We start from the raw sequence: 24,656 nt of genomic DNA on the forward strand, positions 1-24,656 counted from the left end.
ACATAATTTATGTGTTTAGATCTAAGAGATTGATCTACTTCCATTGGTACAGGTTTATCGAAATTATTAACTTGTTTTGGTATAAATGGATTTCTTGGGATTGGAGGTGGCATTATTGGATGTCTGGGTGTATTCCAATTAGGTTTAGGTATAAAATTTTGGCGAGGTATAAAATGTGGCTGATTGTTGCTTGGTACATAGTTCGGTTGAACATATCGTGGTTGACGAGTAAAATTTGGTCGAGGTGCAAAATTAGGATTAAAATAAGGTCGTGGTGTGAAATTAGAATGTGGCATAAATTTTTGCTGATTTGAAGGTTTAGCAGGCAAAGGAATTGAATTCTTTGGTCCAGTTGATTCATAGTGTCTTGGTTTAATTAAAGATTTTCTAAATTCGATATTCTGAAAAGTTATACAATATGCATACGCTGAGGCTAAAGAATCAGGATTATGATTCTTTAGGAATTTACCAACTTCTCCGTCAAGTCCCTTTATAAAGGAATCTATCGCTTTCTTATTAAACATATTGATCATTGCCTTTGATGCCTCTGGATGTTTATATTGCGAATCGTTTTTTATTTGTCCAGCAATGAGTGACAATAAATTATTAATTTCGTCGTAGAAAATTTCCAAACTTCTTCCTTTTTGAGTTGTATGAGATAGAATATCATCTAGCGTTGTTAGATCTCTTTTTTCTCCGTAGTATGTGATAAGTGTTCTTTTGATCGCATTCCAATTTAAATTGACGTTAGAGTCAACCAAAGCATTATTGGCTTCTCCCCTAATTTTTCGCCTGATTGTGGTGCATATTGCGTAAAATTTATTTTTTTGAGTTACAGTACTTGATAAATTCGGCTGATACGCCTTAACTAGCGCGTCAACGTCTCTTATCCAATTTGTGAGTTCGTCATTGTTTCCCGAAAAAATCGGAATTTCTTTAATTAAATCCGGAATTTTTTCAATTACAGATGGATCTGCTGGAGATCCATCACTATTTTGATATATTAAAATAGGATCTCTATAATCGATAATTTCCAAGTCCGTGGTCTGTCTGTTTTCCAAAGTTTCAATCCTTTCTAATATTTCTCGAATTTGTTCCGCCATACTGATATTTAAATTTCGAAAATTAGATATTAGGTCCTCAATTTTTAAATAATTTAATTTCCAAAGAATAAATTAAATCGATACAAAATATATATATTTCAAAAAATAGTTCACCTTTTTTATCACTTTATAATAAATGTTTATTTCTTTTTTTAAATAAATTAACTCATTTATTTTTTTCTTCACTTTATTTATACACTTTTATATAAAAAAATAATAATAAATATTAACTTACAATATTATCCTTATATACATGGAGATCCGTCGTGGTGTTACACTTTCCCGACACGGATGTATTCTTCACGTTCCTCCACGAGCGAGTTATTGGCTGTCGTGGTTACTGGTGTACAAATCGTGCGGCTGCTACTGCGGTCAAGTGTCCCTTTTTCGTGTTTAAATAACTTAGCACTCGCGAACTTTTTCGTGGCGATTTCACTTTGCTATTTTCAACACTACTTACACACGGCGGTCCCTATTCGGGCGCCAGTTAAATCAATTACTTCACATTTATTTAAAAAAAAAATTTTATTATTCACTTTACCCTACTACACAGTTTGAACTTAGAATTATAACTAACTGATGAACCGCTGCTCCCTGGTTTTATATTGTCAATTTGGAATGCGCCAGTTGGTTTCCCCGAAACGCAAGTGGCGCGCGTTGTCGCTCGTCGGTAGTGTTTTGTGTTTAATTTCTCCGGTATTGGCAGGTGTTTCTGGAACTGGTGCTGCATGTTTTGGCTGGCATCGCTGGGTGCATCGGTGGATTTTCTAGAATTAGATGTTGCGGCTGGAACTGGTGCTAGCTCTTGTTAACTGTATAGTAAATGTGCACGTTTAAATTCAATTTTTCGTCCAACGTTACCCCGAGGTACTTCATTGAATCTACTTTCTGAACTTCCTCATCGTCAATTCGGACCAATTCTCAACCGTCTAGTGACAACCATGTATTTTGTTTTGGTAACGTTTAGCTTAAGCCTCCTCCATTTTACTTACTCGGAAAACATATTTAGCTCATGATTTTTTATTGAAGCACTCGTCGAAACTATTTGCAACGACAAACAGCACAGTATCGTCGGCAAAAAGATTAATTTTAGCTCCTTGCAGGATTTGTTTCACATCGTTCATATATAGTACAAACAGCAATGGTCCAAGTACGCTACCCTGAGGAACACCAAGCTTCACTGTTGCTGCCAAGGGGTTGCTAAGATGGTCGCCTTTTTGTAGCAAGCATAGAAAATCTTGAGCATAGAAATCATAACCTAAAATTGAAAATGAAGTGCACCGCGCTATTCTCCAGCAGTGATTTTAATTGCAAATCGCAAAGAATGCTTCTGGGTGGGTATCCAAACATCGCTTGCCAAAGGAAAGTATCCAACGTAATCAAATATTAACATATATGACTCCAAACATTAAACAATACGTGAGCTCCCTAAGCGCGAGCACTGTTTTATGTTGCCTACGCTCAATTTGCATTGGTTAGGATAGGGTTGCCAGAGCCCCGGTTGCTGCAGGTGATACGCAACCGTTGTACTTCGTCACTTGTACACATCCGATGTATGTTTTAACACTAAACCTATCACGAGGTGTCAAATGACCCATTTTAAGCTTTTAGTCGAAAATTTCTTGCAAATCACATTGTCACATAGAACAAAAAGAGAATGCAATAGTTCAATATTCTTCCTTTCACTTTCCATCATGCATTGGATGTAATTATGGATGTGACTGTCCATTTCAACCCCTAGTGCAATTATTTCAATAATTTAAATTTACCACTTACGAATGCATTTACTTTTCCGTACATACCTAATATCGCTTCTCTGTCAACTCACAAACCGAAATATAACCATCAGCGAATTCAATTTTGCAATTAAACCACTCAAAATGCTTAATATCGAAGCCACGAAAGTTACATCCACACGCGGAATCATGTTCGATTTTCGGTTTTTGTTTCTCTATTCCACTTTTGATCAGTAATAGCATGTAGAAGGGTTTCCCATCAACAGAAATTTGTAATTCATAATGCAACTATACAAATCATCCACCTGTCCATTATACCCCCACTGTCCGTCTTACCCGCGGCTTCGGGTACGTTTCCATGTGCGACTTTCGTCCTTCGTAGGTTGGCTCAATACCAGCTCTGCAATCTTTCAAGTCTCAAATCGACTATATCTGTAAGTTGTTTTACCGCGGACACTAGTGAAACACTGAGTTGTTCAGCCGCATCGTGTACCGAAGCATTGGTCCTTGCTAGCGCCCTATCAGCTCGTAGAATAGCCTGTATGCGTTCTCTCGAATAACGCTTCCAAGATACGATCTGTTTCTTTCGCTCAGGCAGATTAACTCCAATTATATTACCAACCTGAATGCAAATGGTTTCATGTCAATTCGCTTGCACTTGAGTTGACTTTTGTCAAACAATTCTATCTTCTACTTCAACCGTCTTCTGTCGTCACTCGCCTTATTGATGGGTTCTGGTTGAAGATGGTGTACCGAATCGTTTGTTGATCACTATGTGTATAGGTATCGTAGACTCTCTAGTTCATATTTGATGTCAGTGCCGAGGTGCAGAACGCGACATCAACAATGGACTCCCGACCATCTCTGCGGAAGGTGCTGATGGAACATTTATTTACAAATTTTACATTCAGGTTTTCCTGGACGTCAACCAAGTTAAAGCCTCTTGCGTTGGTGAGTCTATTCCTCCACTCCACTCTACTGCCCAGGTGTTGAAGCCCCATCGATGACAAATGGGCCCCGTCCGACGAGTTGTTCGGTTGAATTAAATAGCATCTGGTCGAGCTGCTCTATCGTTCATCACGGAGGTGCATTACAATTGCAAATGAAGATTCCGGGGCAATCACGAACTCTTCATATGCATTAGATACCACTTCTTGCATGGGGTACCTCCCAATTATCATTAATGCGTTAATCTATGTATTTAAAAATGGATTTCTGTCTGTCTGTCTGATTCTTATGGACTCGGAAACTACTGAACCGATCGACATGAAAATTGGTATGTAGGGGTTTTTGAGGTCGGGGAAGGTTCTTATGATAGTTCGAGACCCCTCCCCCTTCTCTAAGGGGGGGGGGGTGGTGGACTGCCACACAAATGAAACACAAATTTCTGTATTATTCGAGAATTAATCAAGCAAACGAAACCAAATTTGGCATGTAGAAGTTTTAGTAGAAAAGAAACATTTTTAAGGTGATTCGAAACTTCTCCCCCCTCTTTAAGGGGGGCTGCCATACAAACGAAACACAAATTTCTGCATAACTCAAGAACTAACCAAGCAAACGAAACTAATTTCGGCATGTAGAGATTTTAGGAGGCAAGAAATGTTTTTATGGTGATTCGACACTCCTCTTTCCACTTTAAGGGGAGGCTGCCATATAAAAAAATACAAATTTTTGCATAACCCAAGAACTAAGCGAGCAAACGGAACCAAATTCGACATTAGAGATTTTAGGAGGCAAGAAATGTTTTTATGGTGATTCGACACTCCTCCCTCCTCTTTAAGGGGGGGCTGCCATACAAACGAAACACAAGTTTCTGCATAACTCAAGAACTAATCAAGCAAATGGAATCAAATATGTTATGTGGAGATTTTAGAGATCACGATACGTTTCTATGGTATTTCGACACTCTCCTAGGGAGCGGCTATGCATAACTCGAGAACTAATCAAGCAAATGGAACCAAATTTGACATGTGATAGTTTTAAGGGGCAAAAAATATTTCTATGGTGGTTCGACACTCCTTCCCCTCTCTAAAGTTGGGGGGGGGGGCTGGGGTCATTTGTATGACACAAATGAAATATGAAGTTCTGCATATCCCGAGAACTAATCAAGCAAAAGGGTAGGCGCAAAACTCGAGGAAGGAATCGTCGATTAAAATGTCATCATTTTATTATATTTTCTGTATTACATGTAAGGGAGAAACATGTTATTTGCAAGTGATTGGAAAATCTTGAATGAGTATTGTGTCTGAAAATAATTTGATATTACAAAGACGAGTTTAATATAGAAGTACTAGGAAATTTATAGTAAAAAAAAATTGTAAGGGGTCAATTAGAAGATCAGTTGGACCCATGACCGTTCGCTAAGCCAGGAAACGTGAATGTGAATAATATTGATAACAAAAAAAACCATTATGGGCAGAACGAAGTTTGCAGGGTCAGCTAGTTAAAAATAAGTTGACTTTATCGGCCAGCCAATTTCCATTGTATGACGGCACTTGGTACGGCTCTGCTATGATCGCTAAATTGCGTTTTGTTCCTACTGCAGTCTGTCATAGCAGTTTTTGTGCCGTGTCATAGTGATATAGAATAATTTCTGTTACCTTCAGCTAGCCATTGCCACCATCGCCCTTTTAGAAATCGGTCATCTGGGGCCTCCTGAAGTGTGATCGTTTTATGACTCCGTCGAGCAGAGCATGCATCTCGGTATCTCCAAACGCTTTTCTCAGTCGTGTATTCAACGAGATATCTCATAAAATATTAAATTTTATAATATTTTCTATTTAAGCTACGACTGATGTGATGTTCACAAGACTTTGTCTTGAAATTTTATTGATAATTTTATGAAATATTTCATAAAACGATCACGCTCACGATCACGATCAGTTTAAGCTAAAACTGATGTGATGTTCACGAGATTTTTTCATGAAAAAAACGAATCTTGGGCGGCAAACTTCGTCCCGCCCAAGATTTCTCGCGTAACTTTTGAAAAGGTCCAATGTAACATTTTCGCCAACTCGAGAAAAACGTAGTTGAAGACCCGAACATTATTTCGCGAATTGTCTTAAAAGCTATCAATTTTTATCACTGTTTTCACCACTAGCTGTCAAGAATAACTCCGTAAAACCAATCGTAACTATTGGTCCGTGATTTGAGATTAAGGTTGAAGCCTCGGAGCGAAAAATGTTACATTGGACGTTTTGACTGCCCGCGTTTGCACATTGGACATATTACGTTGCACTATAAAAATTTGAAACTAACTAATAAACAACAATCCACTTATCAGCATTTCGTTCTAAAGACTGATTATTATTGTTATCACTCGTTGAATTGCACTGAAATCGATAACAACACCTGTAAGAAACAAATTCCAAAACGACCGAAGTACGACTGCGAGTTGTTTTGACTGCTTTGTTACGTCGGACGTTTCAGCCATCGGAGGAAAGTGGCGTCCGAAGTAACAGCCGGGTGCTTAAAATTCGAATCTGTACATTGGATATTTTTTAAATAGATAGATAGATACGTGAACGATTGTTTTTGTAATACATTCAATGATTGAAAACTAATAGCGTGCATCCATTAACTCGATGTGTTTACATTTGTTACATAGGACCTTTTCAAAAGTTACGCGAGATTTGTTTTTTGTTATCAATACCTTCAAACATTCACGTTTTCTTACTATGAGCAAGTTCATGAGTCCAATCGCAGAACTGTTCATTGATTTATCTTTTAATCGATCCCGTTGAATTTACCTTTTACTATAAAATTCCTAGTGTTTCTAACAAAACTCATCATTATAATATCAGATTATTTTAAGACATAATTCTCGTTCAAGATTTTTCAACCACTTGCAAATAACATGTTTCTCCGTTACATGGAATGAATGTTTTATACAGAAAATATGATAGAATGAAGACAGCCCTAAATCGGACAATTCCTTCCTCGAGTTCTGCTCTTACACATCCGGCGATCCTTTTTTTTTGTATAGATAGAAGAAGATATATGCGTGCGTTTCATCACATTAAAATCCATTTCCAGTTTCGTACAAAGATCAATTTCGCTAGCGCAAACATCAAATGGACTAACAGCACTTGTCACTATGTAATTGTAGAACATATGGGAATTAAATTTTCCGAATTTTCCCTTTTTCCTTCAGAGTTTTCCGAAAATTTTCAATTGTCATGTTTGGAGGGGTGTCATACCACCATAGAAACATTTCTCGTACTCAAAAACCCTCACAACCCAAATTGTGCTTGATTAGTTCTCGAGTTATGCAGAAATTTGTGTTTCATTTGTATGACAGCACACCTTTAGAGAGCAGCAGGAGTGTCTAACCACCATAGAAACATTTATTGCATCCTAAAACCTCCACATGCCAAATTTGGTTTCGTTTGCATGATTAATTCTCGAGTAATTCAGAAATTTGTGTTTCATTTGTATGGCAGCCCCCCCTTAGAGAGGGGGATGGAGAGTCTGATCATCATAGAAACATCAAACATCATCACAGAAACATTTCACTTAGCAGAATCTAATTTCTGGAAAATGGGAATGAGTGAATACACTTCATCTTTATGAGAATTGTTATTTATAACAAGATTCCGTCTTGTATAATTAACACAAACTGTTAGGAATTCACCAATTGCTGATGTTAGAAGTAGCCAAAAAGAGATAGGTTATTTTGGCTGGTTCCACGCAACGACATATCAAATTAGAATGAAGACTATCCGATGGCTAAACTTGCATTTGCAATATATAGATACTCCTACAGCAGCTAAATCGTCACTCAACCGTTCCACAAGAAAAACTTGTCTATGCGGGTATCAATGCTTCGCCTGGAAAGTAAAAGTGGGGAAAACCTTATATTAGAAGAAACTAACCATTGAATTGGCTTAGTACATATTTGAAAATTGCAGGAACGAGTGAAAAACCGGGTAAACAATTACGCGCACAAGAAGTGAGTTACGTGAACTAAGTGTGGAAAAGAGCGGTTATTGATTAATGAATATATCAAGTGGCATTGCGGTAACCAACGGAGTAATATGAAATCACATATTGTGTTGTTACCAGCGTAAAAAAAGTGTTCTAGTGAAGCTTCTGATTCATATGAAAATTTCGGCAAGTATGTATTACAGATAGTATTTCCTGGTTTCAGGATGTTCCGAGATCCATTAAACTAATGTATTATGTAACGCACAATAATCATCACAATTACGAAACGTGTGAACCCGGGCCATATTGTTATGGCATTCTATGTATTGCTAACTGGAAATTCAAGTGAGCGAATAGTAACGATGCTATTCGTATTTAAGTTCAACAATTTACTAGAAGTATCATATTCAGTGACTAGCAGTATCTTCAATATTAGATTCTATCCGTTTAACTATAAAATTCATTTGGGAACGATGAAATTCGTCTAATGTCCATTTGGCAGTGGTTATGTTGCACCTATCCACCTATCCACAGTTATATTTAAATTGTGGTTATTATGATTCGTAATAGACTCACAATAGACCTCGTGATGAGATTAATAACTAATTTTAACTAACTTTAATTCAATTCAGTAAAGGTGTATTAGATTTTCACATCTCACAGTCTGAAAACTTTAGTCTGTGCAAACTTTTTGGATTTTCCTGATCGATCGTGGATTTTCCCGAATATGATGGTTAGTTATTCTGTTAGAATAAGTGTCCTTGTAAAAATCTAAAATAATAACTAGATTTATTTATTATGAATAACTTTCTTGTCTTTCTTGAAATCATTGGATAATAACATTTCATCACATCGATTGATTCATACGAATGGTAAACATTAACTGAACATCAAACGTGTTTGCACTTCCAAAGGTATCTTTACACATACGTAATAATTGCATCAGAGCCTAGTCGCGCTCCGTTCTGTCTGTTGGTATATACCTCCTCTCACCTACCATTTTTCAGCCTGCAATAAATTGTTCCGCGTGTTAACCGAGTGTATCGCTGCCTCTACTAGGTCGTTCAGAGGACTTGGTCAATGCCATCCGCATTGCTTGTTCTTTTTGAACCTTTATTTTCCCTAAACACATTTTCCAGCATCCAGTGGCATTCAACTGGAAGTTCCATGTTAGTATGTTAGGTTGATCATAAAATTCGCGGAGCAAGTTTATGGTACAAAAAATAACTTCATTCTCCAACATTTTTTGCTATAAGTTCAATACAATTTTGTCAGGGGATTCCAATTTCCATATCCCGTTTCTGAAAAGATTTTCCAAACTTTCGTACTTTAAATCGACAATTTCGCTGATTTGGGAATTGAAGATGTCATCATCGTGATCAAGGATTTTTTTTATTCTTAACTGCAGGTATTTTCCACGTTTTTAGAGCCTTTGAAAAGGGGTTTTAAAATATTCCTCTATTGTTTCATCGATTTCATTGTAATTCCTTAATAAAATTCATCATAATATAACCTTTTTGAACGATTTTAACGATTTTTTAAGGCTTGCTTCGAAGTTGAACAACAGAGTCCAGTCCCTGCATTTTGTGCAGTAATGCAAAATGCACTCGAATCGTAGTGGTAAACAGAAATTTCACCCATAGTTACAAGCTCACGACGAAATCAGTTTTATTTTTTCGATACAATACGGTTCTGATCCAAAGTTCACCCTCTACCGCCCAAGTTTTTATGTGTCTAGAAAAACCTACTCCACCTTTATCTCGAATTTCCGACTTTCAACTTAAAATACTCCTAGCAGAAAGCTGCCAGCATAAAAACAATGTGTATATGTGATAGATGAAAATATTCTGAAGACGTTCTAGTGGGGGTGAACATTGAAAATAATGGTTGAATAATTTCGAATAGAGAATCCGCAAAGCCCGTCTAAAGGCGGACTTGGGCTGTAGAGGGTTAATGGAGACGGCACTCATATTGTAATTAGCTTTCTCGGATCTCATATGACTTATCTTTAGATTTTTAACCAGCTTAGTATGTGAACTAATATGGTACGAACTGATTCTCAATCGATAATTACAACAGATTCTCTCCCCTTTGTACTAACTTATTGTGGTACAAATAGCTGGCGGTTTTATCGACCATGATTCAAGTATTCTTCAAATAGTGTTGCCATAGGCGTGATCGAATTGCCTATGATTACTCGCAGCTTTCTGAAAGCCAAAGATCCAGCAATTAATTTGTTTCGAGATGCCATAAAAAACACGTGCAAGCAAAGCAGCTGTCGAAATGTAAACTGTATATTCAAAATGATTCAAAGTGAGAGACATGAATACCAACATAACGTCACGAAAATGAAAATCGAATATAAGCGGAAACCCGCGGAAATCCGAAATTCGCGATACTTCATGTACAGACCTCATATTATTCATGCCTTTTTTCAATTGACAATAACTGATAGTAGGGTAAGTGGGGGCAATTTGGACCCCCTAAAAAATGGTCACGCGTTTTCTAGAGCTTGCCACTCAGAATGCATTCAAGGCGTGATATTTGGCATAGAAATCTCAACTAAGTACTTATAAAAATGACGCAAGTAATACTACGTTGAGACGGCGAAGTTCCTCTAGGATCGTTAGTGCCATTTAAGAAGAAGAAGAAGAAGAAGAAGAAGAAGCAAATCGTCTAATTCCAAACCAATACGGTCTAAATAAAAAATGTCACATTGAACACTAAGCTACACTTGTTTTCTCTAAATCAATAATGTTTTACCATTATATCAAGCTTCAAACTACCAAATCTCTCTCTATATATAAAAATAATCTGTTCGTTTGTATACGCGTCAAAAACTCGAAAAGTCCGGAACCGATGAGCTCAATATTGGACAAAAATATACGATTCACTTCAAGGAATGTTGTTACATGGCCATAGTGCCATATGCCATAGTTATATTTGTTATATGGTCATAGTGCATTTCTGAAATTAAGTGTTTGGTCCAGTGTGTGCTTCATCGGAATAAAACGTACTTATGATTGTGTAAAGTAATTTGAGATAAAATTACAATCAGTAAGTGTGTTCTGGGGTCGATACCAGATGTCTTGGCAAGATTTCAGAACAGAAAAACTGCATTGAGACCATTTCGAATTCTGCATGGATTTTGCACTGTTATTCGAGTATTTTCAAACTCTTTCGATGCTTACTCAAAGGAATTCCGTCCTCGATGACATGCGTTGCTCTTTCAAGCTCCTCCTTCTTCCAACATTGTTTGTCCATCCTTTTTTTGTAATCCTCTGTAAATCTGGAATCAATTAGATCAAAAACCTTAAAACCGATATCGAAAAAGTTATATTTTCTTACAATCGAAGTGCTTGCTTTGTTCATGCTTCCGTTTCCCTCCAGGTACATACGGTTCAACAATAAAAGGAGATGAAATTATAAAAATTCAAGTCAAATCGTACTTTTCGAGATAAAGGGATGGTCCGAATCACCCACTATGTCCAAATCACCCCAACTTACCCGATATATGGATGCTTCAATTGCCAAATCGATTAACTCCATAAAAGCTTCTTAGGTTTCACACAGTTAACTGCGCCATGTGACATATGAGAGTTTCCGATTTTTTTGCTCCGTCGAGTGGTCGATAGTTCGCCTTTACATAATCACATCACTAAACTCAGTGAATCTTGATTCTTACCTCTCCCCACTAACAACTATCCCTCCCATGATAAATGCTAGGGAACCACTCTATAGAGGCGACCCTTCTGGCCTTCGGGTGGCGAATATCATACTGACATTCCTTCCCTTCCCCTGGTGACTGTAAGGACGTGGCCTGCGTCGTTATTGACTATTTAAAGTTCGAATCACCGAAACTTGCACAATGAGAATGATTCGCTACTCCCAAGCGTCATTCGGTGTGTTTTTTGTGCAATTTCAATACTTGGTAAGTTTAAAGCCCCTTTAAAACAAAGAAGAAGAAGAAGAATAAACTTGGAGTATTTGTTATTATTTCTACAATTTTCATTCATTATGTTATGCTTTTGGACATTTCGGTCCCATTTATCAGGATTATGGCTTCTTTTTCGTCCAGTCGAATTTTTTGCTGCGATTTTTTCATTGTTGTGATCAGATGACGTTTCCGAAAAAAAAGGCGTGTTATTTGGCTTAAGAAATCTCAACTAAGTATTAGGCTGTCAAAAAAGTCCTGCGGTATTTCCGCAAGGTGTCGTTGTAAGCGCGTAGTTCTAGTTGTATTCATTGTATCGAGTCATACTATAGCTTGTTGGAAAAAAAAACCTTTCGCGCTATAATATAGTCTTTGAAAGTGTTTTGTTTGGTAAAGTCGTTCGTGAGTTATAGTGTCGCAATTATGGAGCAAAATAAAGAGAAAATCCGACATATTTTACAGTACTACTATGACAAAGGCAAAAATGCATCTCAAGCTGCCAATAAAATTTGTGCAGTTTATGGACCCGATACAGTTTTCATTTCCACCGCACAACGATGGTTTCAACGTTTTCGTTCTGGTGTAGAGGTCGTCGAAGATGCGCCACGCTCCGGAAGGCCTGTCGTCGAAAATTGCGACAAAATCGCTGAATTAGCCGAGAAAGACCGGCATAGTAGCAGCCGTAGTATCGACCAAGAGCTGGGGATAAGTCATCAAACCGTTATTAACCATTTGAAGAAGCTTGGATTCACAAAGAAGCTCGATGTATGGGTGCTACACACGTTGACGCAAAAAAACATCTTTGACCGTATCGACGCATGTGAATCGCTGCTGAATCGCAACAAAATCGACCCGTTTCTGAAGCGGATGGTGACTGGCGATGAAAAGTGGGTCACTTACGACAACGTGAAGTGCAAACGGTCGTGGTCGAAGCCCGCTGAAGCGGCTCAGACGGTGGCCAAGCCCTCATTAACGGCCAGGAAGGTTCTGCTGTGTGTTTGGTGGGATTGTCAAGGAATAATCTATTATGAGCTGCTTCCCTATGGCCAAACGCTCAATTCGGACCTGTACTGCCAACAACTGGACCGCTTGAAGGTAGCACTCATGAAGAAGAGGCCATCTTTGATAAACAGAGGCCGCATTGTCTTCCATCAGGACAACGCCAGGCCACACACTTCTTTGGTGACGCGCCAGAAGCTCCGGGAGCTCGGATGGGAGGTTCTTTTACATCCGCCGTATAGTCCGGACCTTGCACCAAGTGACCTGTTTTTGTCCATGGCGAACGAGCTAGGTAGTCAGAAGTTAGCCACAAAAGAGGCCTGTGAAAATTGGCTATCCGAGTTTTTTGCCAATAAGGAAGCGAGCTTCTATAACAGGGGTATTATGAAGTTGGCATCTCGTTGGGAACAAGTCATCGAACAAAACGGCGCATATAATTGTAACTAATTTTATGAACAAATGAAAATTAAAAAAAAATACCGCAGGACTTTTTTGACAGCCTAATATTAATAAATGACGCTAGTTAATGCATACGTTGAGACGGCAAAAGTTCCACAGGGAACGTTAACGCCATCCAAGAAGAAGGCAAAAAAGATTTTCATTCACATAGAGTACTAATTTGATTTGGGAAAAATAATTTTCATTCAAAAATAACTAGATTTTCATTATGATACAAACACATTATACAGGGTTTTCCATTTCGGGCTCCCGAAAGTATACAGCCCTGCGCTGACAACCGTTTGACATAGCTGTCAACCAAAGCGTCATATCGTTAGTTGAATGTCTGCCATTTTACAATATGGATCGTTTCAGCATCGCACAACGTGTCAATTTTGTTAAATTATACTATAAAAATGATGAAAAACCGGCAAATGTTTTTCGATCATTACGGACGGATTTTGGTCGTCATGGAGGGCCTCAGAGCACACAATCGCTAATGTACTGCGTAAATTCGAACAAACTGGATCCGTAGCGGATATTGTGAAACCTGTGCATCATCGTAATGTGCGTTCGGCCGAAAATATTGCTGCTGTTGCTGCCAGTGTGGAGGATGACCCGAATGTTTCGATTCCACGGCATGCTCAGCAATTGGGCTTGTCAAACACATCATTGTGGCGAATTTTGCATTTGGACTTGCACCTACATCCATATAAAGTTCAACTGGTACAAAAATTAGAGCGTGGTGACCATGGAATGCGTCGGGCATACGTCGATTGGGTGAACTAACAACAGCAGCAAAATGCTGAATTTTCGCATCAAATTTTCTTCAGCGATGAGGCACATTTCGAGCTCGTTGGCTATGTGAACACCCAAAATTTCCGTATATGGGGCTCAGAAAATCCACACGTGATTGTTGAGAGGCCATTGCATCCGCCAAAAGTCACTGTTTGGTGCGCATTATGGTCTGGTGGAGTCATCGGGCCGTATTTATTTGAAAATGAGGACGGCGAGACGGTAATTGTGAATGGTGAGCGCTATGGCCGCATGTTAACCGTTTTTTTTGCTCTCGAACATTTGAAAGACATTCGTGAAGTTATGACCCCATATGTGCCGAAAAGTCATCAAAAATTATATTGCATACGCGACGAGATTGTCATTCGGACGTTGGGTAAGATTTTGTTTGAGTACATAGCTACACAAACAAAATCTTACCGTTAAAGAAAAGCTTCATATTATAGGCATACTTGAGATCAAAGAGAGTCAGACTGCCAACATACTGAAACAAAAAACAATGGATACGTTGACAAGCTACGGAATGACCCTCGACCAAGTATTTTCAATGGTAGTAGATAACGGTGCCAATATGTTGGGAGCCGTCAGAAAACTGAAGGAGGAGTTGGTCATGTTATATTTGCGAGAAGTTGATGATAGCGAAGAAAATTTCGAGACAAACGACACACTTACGGCCAGCCTGTGCGAGGCGTTCAGAGAGCGATTAAATCTCATCAGGTGTGCGGCACACACGTTGCAGCTAGCTGTTCTGGACGTAGTAAATAAAAACAACGATTCTATTAAGGAAATAACGGAAATAGCGAAAAAATGCAAAACATCAAATACACAACAAGTTTCGGTCATCACAATGCCTCTTATCCGCCAACCTGGTGCCAGACGCGGTGGGGCGGTATTTATGAAATGGTAAGCAGCTTTCTAAAGCAGAAACAGTTTTTTTTATCCAAAATATATATTTTTATTAGGGCTCATATGGCGTTTTATTAAGGCTCATATGGCGTCAACCGTTCAATATTTCGACAATGTTTGCCTTATAACTATGTTAGTACTATGTAACCGATTACTCGCGGTTGGCTCGAGGTTAGTATTACAAGTGTTTTCGTAATTGTGATGTTGCTGTCTCCAATGCTCTGTGCGTGTGCCCGACACGGGATACTTCCTATTGGGATACAGCTGATCATTAATCAGCAACGCCCCCTAGTATGTACCCCATATCTAGCGTGGTGCGTCTTCTTGACTCGAGTAATCCAGGATAAAATGGTCACTAGCCGGCACAAACATCAGCTCGTGTAGAGTTGTCATGAGTGGTACAACCTTTGGCTCTTGTTGAATGATCAGTGGACTGCACAACCTTTGGCCCGTGTATCTGTAAAGAGGATGTGTATGTATTGCCGCGACTAAGTAAAAGTTTATAGATCGGATAGGAGGGATATGAAATAGGGACACAACGAAGGAAACATCATTAAACGTTGACATCGGCGTTTCTGAGGAACAGGTATAGATGAAGCAGAAGATCAGGATCACGGCTACCTAAGATATCCCGGACGGGGATATCCGATTGTCTGCCTTTTGCTCTCAGTGCTCTAGAGAGCTGAGAGCGAGCAGCATGGAACCGGATACACGACCAGACAATATGCTCGATGTCGTGGTAGCCATCGCCACAATCACAAAGATTGTTTGCTGCGAGCCCAATGCGATAGAGATGCGCGTTTAGGTTGTAGTGATTGGACATAAGCCGAGATATCACACGAATGAAATCACGACCTACATTCAATCCCTTAAACCAAGCTTTCGTCAAAACCTTAGGGATAATCGTGTGTTACCAGCGACCGAACTCATCTTCACTCCACATGCGCTGCCAACTAACAAGTGTGTCCTGACGAGGAATGTGAAAAAAATCGTTATAAGCAATTTGCCTTTCAAAAAGTGTGCCTTCAGAAGCGCCCACCTTAGCTAGCGAGTCCGCTTTCTCATTCCCCGGAATCGAGCAATGAGAGGGAACCCATGCTAAGGTAATCTTGAATAATTATTCGACCAAAACACTCAATAGTTGTCTTATTCTTTGTTAGGAAATAAGATGAGCGTTTATCAACTTTCATTGAGCGGACTGCCTCTATTGAGCTGAGACTGTCTGAAAAAATAAAATAATGGTCGATGGGCAGTGTTTCAATGATCCCTAGAGCATAGTATATCGCACCCATTTCAGCGACATACACGGGACAAGGATCTTTGAGTTTGAAAGAGGCACTGGAATTTTCATTGAAGATCCCGTTTGTGCATGAACCGTCAGTTGGCTGAACAGTTTGCTGAACTAGGTATTATCAGGTTCGCTACTGAAATATTTGTAATTTACCTGCAAGATTTTATTCGTTACAGATCTTTCTAGCCATTGGGAGTTTATTCAAAATTATACAGAAGCGTTCAAGCCAGTGTACATATGTTCTCAAAATCTGCAGGGCTCACATGTGTCACTTTCAGATTTTTACATAACATGGTTGATTGCCATAGGCAAAGTTCGTCGATTTCATAAAAATCCGTTGGCTATCAAACTCGCTGAAACTCTCCAGAGCAGGTTTTCCAAACTACGACTGTCTCAAGCTTTCAGAATGGCTCTGTACATGGATCCAAGACTGAATTTTGTCAATTCAGCTATTTTCAATGTCGAAGAGAAGGAGCTCATTCAGGTAAGTCAAAATGAATAATAAATTATATGCAAAATTGTACTGATGCATTCGATTATTCTAGGGTTTCATTACAGAAACATGGAACCGTATATGTCGACTCAACAACGCTGACGCTAATGCTGCCTCTTCAACTACTACGTCATCATCATCTGATGCCATGGATGAAAGCGATAGCTACATCACCGAGCTTTTCGGGGGGTTCAATTACTACTGAACTCGACACTCAATCAGCGAATGAGCGATTAATCGGTTGATAGCGAAAATAGACACTTGGTTTTTTGTACACATTTTATATTTACAGCAAATTTACAAAATCAAACATTACCACTTTCTTTTTAGCTTCTTGCTTTCCAATGTTTTAGCACGCGAAATAAACCTCTTCCTTTGGCGGTTGAAATAGAAGTCCTTTCTCCCTGCACGCAGTGCAGGTTGCTTGCGTTCGCAATGCACTCTCCACACGGGTGGGGCGTATGTTGGTATTTGTATCCTTTGCTTGTATCCTTATTCTCGTCGTTCCTCTCGTTGTTTTCCTTCCTCCGCCATGCTGTCGCTCGTCCCTTCAGTGCGCTGCGCTGAGCGGTGGACTGAACATACTCCCACGGCAGATGGAAGGCTAATGATCAACATCATTTTTGTCTCCAATCGATGCGTTGTCCAAAATTTGTAGTGGCGCTAGTTTATGTATCGGTCTTCTAAAAGTTGAATCGCCAACACCTATATCCACGACTTGAACTAGGCCTTCAAATCAAAGGTCGGTTTGTGCGACTCGGCCTATCTCTCTTTGTTGAATTGGAACCATGTATTTCTTTAGGAGGACGACTGTATTAATAACCACGTTGAATTCCTTTCTTGTCCATTTTGCTCTCAATAGGAGCTCTACCAAATGTTCATGAGACCAGCGATTCCAGAGATGCTCTTTCAGCTGATGGATGCGTTGCAATCGGTACAATGGATTTATGGAGAAGTCTTTAGAAGAGAGTTCGGGTATGACTATTAGAAGCCTGTCAATTATCATGTGTCTAGAGATCAAAACTTCTGGATCTTTTAGGTCAGAACAATGGAAAAATAGGGGTCTTGAACTCCAAACTACTTCATTTTTACATAAAAAAAAATCGCAAATTCCATTTTTGTAAGGTGAGTTGGTTTATAAACGTGATTAAGAATGATCTTAACCAGCCTCTCAATGAGGTTCACTTGAGACAGATTGTCCACTTCAATTCTTTCGTTTGAAAGGAAGTCCTTTCTCCCTGCACGCAGTGCAAGTTGCTTGCGCTCGCAATGCACTCTCCCCACGAGTGGGGCGTATGTTGGCATTTGTATCCTTTGCTTGTATCCTTATTCTCGTCGTTCCTCTCGTTGTCTTCCTTCCTCCGCCATGCTGTCGCTCGTCCCTTCAGTGCGCTGCGCTGAGCGGTGGCCTGAACAACTTCAATTCTCATCCTCAAATTGAAATAAAATCGATTTATATTTAATTTAATTGTTTCGCAAATATTTTCATTTCAATTGTTACTGAATTCACTTTTTGTTTAGTTACGTGATCTTACACCGCTGGTCTTTTTTAAACTGTTGTTCAATTGTCATCATAAAACTAAAAAAAATAACTTTTCACAAAAGAATTGGAGTGTTTTCTAAGACATGTGGATTTGGAATTGTATAAGCACTATGTAAAATGAAATCACTTTAACTGAAACGGAGATCTTGTTTGCTTGAACTATATAAAATCCTCTTCCTCGGCTTACGCTGTCGATTTCTTCACATTTCGCAACGAAAGTGTTTTCGTTTTGAACTTAATTCTTCATTTTTATTCAAAAGAGGTGGATCTCGTTTTTCAATTTCTTGTTCTAATATCCAAAGAGGTGATGGTGATAGTACAAAGTACACATACTATAAATATTATGGTTATTAAGAAAACACAGCTCTAACATGACCACCGAGTTTTCCAATAACCTTTTCATCCCAGTCGATTTCTCCCAATGAGTACCCCATGAATCCGCCTAAATCAGCCATTATTGTGAAAGTAGACAATCCTCTTGAATGGTCTTCAGATAAAGTCACATCTCTAGAAGGACTTTGACAGACATCGACATCAAAATCCAGAAGTACTGTTCTTTATATTGCGAAAAAATATTCCCCACGGATACCCTAGTGGCAGTGTTATATTCGAAGCCACATATCGCTTATAAATTTCTACCTGACCAATTGATTTGTACGGGAGAGTGATATATGTTTCGTTCATATAAGGATTTGGATCACCAACCATGTAGCCTAGATCTTCATTCTTCCGAACAAGTAATACTTTTACTGGGTGTATTACCCAGAAATAGAAAAATTATGCAAGGTCTCCGACGTCCAAAGTTGTTCCTCCATTTCACTAATGGAACCAAGAACGGAGAAAAATTCCTATCATACACCAAACTAATGTCAACGTCATGTTTTTACATCCACACTGTATTTCTTTAAACTTGTCACCCATAAATATTAGGCTGTCAAAAAAGTCCTCCGGTATTTTTTTTGAATTTTCATTTGTTCATAAAATTAGTTACAATCATCTGTTTTAAGTCAAATATGCGCCGTTTTGTTCGATGACTTGTTCCCAACGAGATGCCAACTTCATAATACCCCTGTTATAGAAGCTCGCTTCCTTATTGGCAAAAAACTCGGATAGCCAATTTTCACAGGCCTCTTTTGTGGCTAACTTCTGACTACCTAGCTCGTTCGCCATGGACAAAAACAGGTCACTTGGTGCAAGGTCCGGACTATACGGCGGATGTAAAAGAACCTCCCATCCGAGCTCCCGGAGCTTCTGGCGCGTCACCAAAGAAGTGTGTGGCCTGGCGTTGTCCTGATGGAAGACAATGCGGCCTCTGTTTATCAAAGATGGCCTCTTCTTCATGAGTGCTACCTTCAAGCGGTCCAGTTGTTGGCAGTACAGGTCCGAATTGAGCGTTTGGCCATAGGGAAGCAGCTCATAATAGATTATTCCTTGACAATCCCACCAAACACACAGCAGAACCTTCCTGGCCGTTAATGAGGGCTTGGCCACCGTCTGAGCCGCTTCAGCGGGCTTCGACCACGACCGTTTGCACTTCACGTTGTCGTAAGTGACCCACTTTTCATCGCCAGTCACCATCCGCTTCAGAAACGGGTCGATTTTGTTGCGATTCAGCAGCGATTCACATGCGTCGATACGGTCAAAGATGTTTTTTTGCGTCAACGTGTGTGGCACCCATACATCGAGCTTCTTTGTGAATCCAAGCTTCTTCAAATGGTTAATAACGGTTTGATGACTTATCCCCAGCTCTTGGCCGATGCTACGGCTGCTACTATGCCGGTCTTTCTCGGCTAATTCAAAACCATCGTTGTGCGGTGGAAATGGAAACTGTATCGGGTCCATAAACTGCACAAATTTTATTGGCAGCTTGAGATGCATTTTTGCCTTTGTCATAGTAGTACTGTAAAATATGTCGGATTTTCTCTTTATTTTGCTCCATATTTACGACACTATAACTTACGAACGACTTAACCAAACAAATCACTGTCAAGGACTATATTATAGCGCGCAAAAATACATTTCCAACAAGCTATAGTATGACTCGATACAATGAATACAACTAGAACTACGCGCTTACAACGACACCTCGTGGAAATACTGCAGGACTTTTTTGACAGCCTAATATTACAGTGAAGTTCAACTATATCTTATTCTATTCAGATAGTCTTTAAGCATTGACCTTGACATGGTTACATCAATTATTTCACTGTGTTCGTTACAGTGGCTCATCATACGATTAATAGGACTATATTTGGCATTATTCGTTCTTCGGTAATCTATGTAGAAAATGTTAGGGTTTCTCAGGTGCCTAATCGGTGCGTAAAAATTTAGTTTTCCTAATATTTCTTCTGAGTACAATCGTTGTGATATGATGTCAATAATAAATAGAATCATGGCAGAGTTCTTTTAGGCTTCTAATATTGATTAGCATACAGCGTGCCGCATATGGAGGGGGATGATATGAAGACCAGCATAGTTTACGAAGTGCAAATAATAAAAATTGTTTTTGTACAAATTCAATGCTGTCTTTTTATTGTGTAGGGATCGTGGAAATGGTAAGTAAGGAGTTTGATGAAGCTCAGCATATTATTTGCTTTATGGATAATTGTATGATAATGATCAACGAAGGTTAGTTTCGAATCTAAGACCACGCCTAAGTCTCATACACGTTGACATCTATTGATGGGTTGATTTCCCAGCTTAACAGTATTGTTCAAGTGTGCTCTTTTTCTTGTAAAAGTCAACAAAGTGCATTTCCCAACATTGAGCTGTAAGATTTATTCCTACTCTTGAAGCAGGTGACGTCCACGATGTGCAAAATTACAGAGGAATATTTATTCTGAGCTGCATGCCGAAAGTTTTTGAAAGTATGCTGCTGGATCTCATATACCCATCTGTCCGCTACATCATCGTGAACGAACAACATGGGTTTGTTGAAAAACGGTCTACTACAAAAAAATCTCATGAGCTACGTGTCTCTGCTGATTGACAAAATTGAGAAAAGGCAGCAGGTTGACGCCATTTACGTGGACTTTTCGAAAGCTTTCGACCGTGTTCCTCACGCCCTTGCTGTGGAAATAATCCCTTGGATGTTTGTTGCCAACGTTTCAATGAAGTGTATTATTTGTTTGAATTCGATATATCTAGAAATGTATTTGTTATAAGGATTCAAAAATTGAATTTTAGTCTGTCCGACAATTTTTTGGCGAAGACTGGATAAATAAAATAAATAAATAAATTAGAAAATAGTATAGTTTCAGAAATTTATAATTCCAGTGATGGATAAGTTACTTGATCGAATGAGAAAACTAAATATACTAACTATAACCTGATAATTTGGATTAATTCCGTCAAAACTAATCTTATTTTTCGTTTCAGAAACACTTCCCACGCTACAAACTGCCTTCAAGAGTTCAATGCGTAGGTCTGAATTATTAATGTGTGAACACAAATGAAAATATTTCCTCTATTTACAGATACATCCTTTCTTCAATTCAAGAGTTGAAAATCAATGTTTTGGTACTACTTTGTATGTTGCGTTGTATTATTTGTTATAATTTTATACCGTGACTGTAAAAAGCCGGAAAACTTTCCACCTGGACCAAAATGGTACCCTTTCATTGGCAGTGCATTGGAAATAGCTATTGTTCGTCAGAAAAAAGGCATGTTATGCAAAGCAATAGAATCAATAGCATCCCGTTACAAACACAATGGCTTGATCGGTTTCAAATTTGGCAAAGACAAGACCGTGATTGCCGTTTCTGGCGCTTCATTACGTGAAATGATGAGTAACGAATACTTAGATGGCAGACCAACGGGAATCTTCTATGAAACGAGAACCTGGGGATTGCGGAGGGGCGTTCTTTTAACTGACGAGGAGTTTTGGCAAGAACAAAGACGATTCATTGTACGTCATTTGAAGGAATTTGGATTCGCCCGGAAAGGGATGGCCGCCATAATCGAAAATGAAGCAGTGTGTTTACGTGAAGAGTTTCACAATTTGGTCAATCATGGAAATGGAACTGCAATCGTCCAGATGCAGAGCGTATTTTCGGTATACATCCTGAATACGCTATGGCTGATGATGGCTGGTATAAGATATAATAAGAATAATAAAGATCTGAAATGCCTTCAAGGTTTATTGCATGAGCTGTTCACGAAAATTGATATGATGGGAGCCCTTTTTAGTCACTTCCCATTCCTGCGATTCATCGCTCCCGAATTCTCTGGTTATAAACAATTTGTCGAAATACACGAACATATGCATAAATTTGTGGGGAAAGAGGTAGAAAATCACAAAAAGACATTCAATATCAATGATGAACCAAGAGATTTAATGGACGTGTATCTGAAAATACTGCAGTCAGATCAACCGAAAGGAGAAAGTTTTTCTCAAGAGCAACTATTAGCTGTTTGCCTCGACATGTTTATAGCCGGATCGGAAACAACTACCAAAACCCTTGGTTTCGCATTCCTTTATCTAATAAGACAACCTGGAACGCAAAGGAAGGTACAAACTGAAATAGATGAAGTAATTGGCCGAGATCGTTGCCCAACTTTAGAAGACCGAACAAGGTAAAATGTATAAGATGTGGGAAAAAGTTCTTAGCGTTTGTTATACTGAATGTTCACTAGTTTGTTCTATCCTATGAAAAGATACAATCCTTCATAATTTAGTCGTTCATCGAATACATTTCAGTGACTTATGTAAGAAGATTAGATCACACTTCCAAAGACTTAATTTTTTCCTGAATCCTGGCTTCGGAAACCGTTGAGAAGGATTTGCAGTCTGGCCATATTCTTTTATGTATCCTTGAAATTCCAAAATTGCAAACAGATTCTATGCACTGATATTTATGTTTACCATAGAGAGTATATTTTTCACAAGCTACCTGAACGTTAATAACTCGATTGAAACCGGAAAAACTCTATGAACTTTATCTCTCATATATATAAATGCCTCATATATATATAATAATAATAATAATAATATATATATATATATATATATATATATATATATATATATATATATATATCTTACGTTAGCTATTATAATGTATAACGTATAATGAACACATTGTTTATTTCCAGCATGCCGTTTACTGAAGCCGTGGTTCTCGAAGCCCTGCGCATGTTCATGTCAAATACTTTCGGTATTCCTCATCGAGCGCTGCGTAACACCAAATTATGTGGATACGACATCCCCAAAGTAATAATAACATAATTAACATGACACATGATTTTTCATTTTAGCCTAGCATTGTGCACACATGTGGTTCTCAATGAGAATGAGTTATACAGGTTTAATTACTAATCATTTGCGCCTGATATAGCAGTATTTCTTCTAAACCAGCTTCGTTGTGAAATGGGTTCATGCAACGCCAGAGGCATATGTATAAATTTTGCAAGACCTTTTCTAAGCAATCTATCCGTTCTCTCAATTCTCGTAACTTAGGAAGACAAACGTCTCAGCTCTGGTATATTCGATATGAGCTCCGTACAAAATCGCTATGAGCTCTGTACTAAATCGCTTCTGTGAGCTTGCACTGACGCGCAGAAGTAACGCACGAGAGAAATTTTGGCCTTTATTTTGTATGGTGATTGATTTCAGATGGGTCGTAACTATAGTTTGTCATTGGATTGTAATTGTGCCTCGCCATTGCGTTAGGTGCTCATTATTGACGGCGCTGATCCACATCAAAAAAGGTTATTAATGTTAGTCACTACTTCGTAGAAACGTGACATATTTCCTAATTTGGCACCATTAGACACAGACGTAGTCCTACGTAGTCAAAATAATTCAGATTGGATCTGAAACCGCTTGGATTACCGTTCGTATGGATTACCCTAAGAGAATTTACATTTTTATCAATGTTTTATTGTTTATTTTGCATTTCGTTATTTATAATTCATTCATATTTTGTGTTTATTTTCAGGATACAATGCTAGTGGGAATGTTTCGCGGAATGATGTTAAATGAGTGGGACGATCCCCATACATTTAAGCCCGAGCGTTTTCTCAAGGACGGAAAAATTATAACACCACCCCATTTCCAACCATTCGGCGTAGGTAGACACCGTTGCATGGGAGAGATGATGGGCAGAGCGAATCTTTTCCTGTTCATTACCATACTGTTGCAATCGTTCTATTTTCTCGTCCCGGAAGGTGATCCAATACCATTAGACGAACCTATAGATGGAGCAACACCGAGTGTGCGACAATACGCTGCTCTTGTAGTCCCTAGATGCGCTTCGTAATATAAGTTATCTGCTAACAGTATAACTAATCTTTTAGTTTTTTACATATGATGACTTCCTTGCTGATCAGTCGTTCCTCATTCCTAGTATTACTTTACACAAATTCATATTCATTGGGCACCAATCGTTTGGTTCAGTGCTTCAGAAAATAAAGTAAAAAGCCGTAATTAACTTAATTATCGTCAGGAATTATTTTTACACATTTTATACACTCCGTTCTATAACTATAGAA

At 38.7% G+C, this 24,656-nt stretch overlaps 2 protein-coding genes across 2 annotated transcripts; both read left to right on the top strand.

The window, feature by feature from the left end:
• Positions 1-7,676: 7,676 nt before the first annotated feature.
• LOC129779593 (probable cytochrome P450 303a1) lies at positions 7,677-24,437 on the top strand. The gene is made up of 5 exons (XM_055787155.1): positions 7,677-7,955; positions 21,543-21,584; positions 21,641-22,739; positions 23,259-23,376; positions 24,104-24,437. Exons 3-5 carry the CDS (start codon positions 21,676-21,678, stop codon positions 24,422-24,424), a joined length of 1,503 nt encoding a protein of 500 aa, XP_055643130.1. The 5' UTR covers positions 7,677-7,955; positions 21,543-21,584; positions 21,641-21,675; the 3' UTR covers positions 24,425-24,437.
• LOC129779594 (uncharacterized) lies at positions 16,173-17,024 on the top strand. Its single transcript, XM_055787156.1, has 3 exons — positions 16,173-16,243; positions 16,305-16,612; positions 16,674-17,024. Exons 1-3 carry the CDS (start codon positions 16,207-16,209, stop codon positions 16,824-16,826), a joined length of 498 nt encoding a protein of 165 aa, XP_055643131.1. The 5' UTR covers positions 16,173-16,206; the 3' UTR covers positions 16,827-17,024.
• Positions 24,438-24,656: the final 219 nt, after the last annotated feature.

The sequence above is a fragment of the Toxorhynchites rutilus genome, chromosome 3, assembly GCF_029784135.1.
Source record: "Toxorhynchites rutilus septentrionalis strain SRP chromosome 3, ASM2978413v1, whole genome shotgun sequence".
NCBI lineage: Eukaryota > Metazoa > Arthropoda > Insecta > Diptera > Culicidae > Toxorhynchites > Toxorhynchites rutilus.

Excerpts from the sequence above, each read along its gene's own strand:
- LOC129779594 (XM_055787156.1), top strand. The coding sequence starts at position 16,207 with ATGAACCGTCAGTTGGCTGAACAGTTTGCTGAACTAG. Across the intron at positions 16,244-16,304 it reads TGAACAGTTTGCTGAACTAG|ATCTTTCTAGCCATTGGGAG; the intron begins GTATTATCAGGT and ends TATTCGTTACAG. Across the intron at positions 16,613-16,673 it reads AAGAGAAGGAGCTCATTCAG|GGTTTCATTACAGAAACATG; the intron begins GTAAGTCAAAAT and ends CGATTATTCTAG.
- LOC129779593 (XM_055787155.1), top strand. The coding sequence starts at position 21,676 with ATGTTTTGGTACTACTTTGTATGTTGCGTTGTATTATTTGTTATAATT. Across the intron at positions 22,740-23,258 it reads ACTTTAGAAGACCGAACAAG|CATGCCGTTTACTGAAGCCG; the intron begins GTAAAATGTATA and ends GTTTATTTCCAG. Across the intron at positions 23,377-24,103 it reads GTGGATACGACATCCCCAAA|GATACAATGCTAGTGGGAAT; the intron begins GTAATAATAACA and ends GTTTATTTTCAG.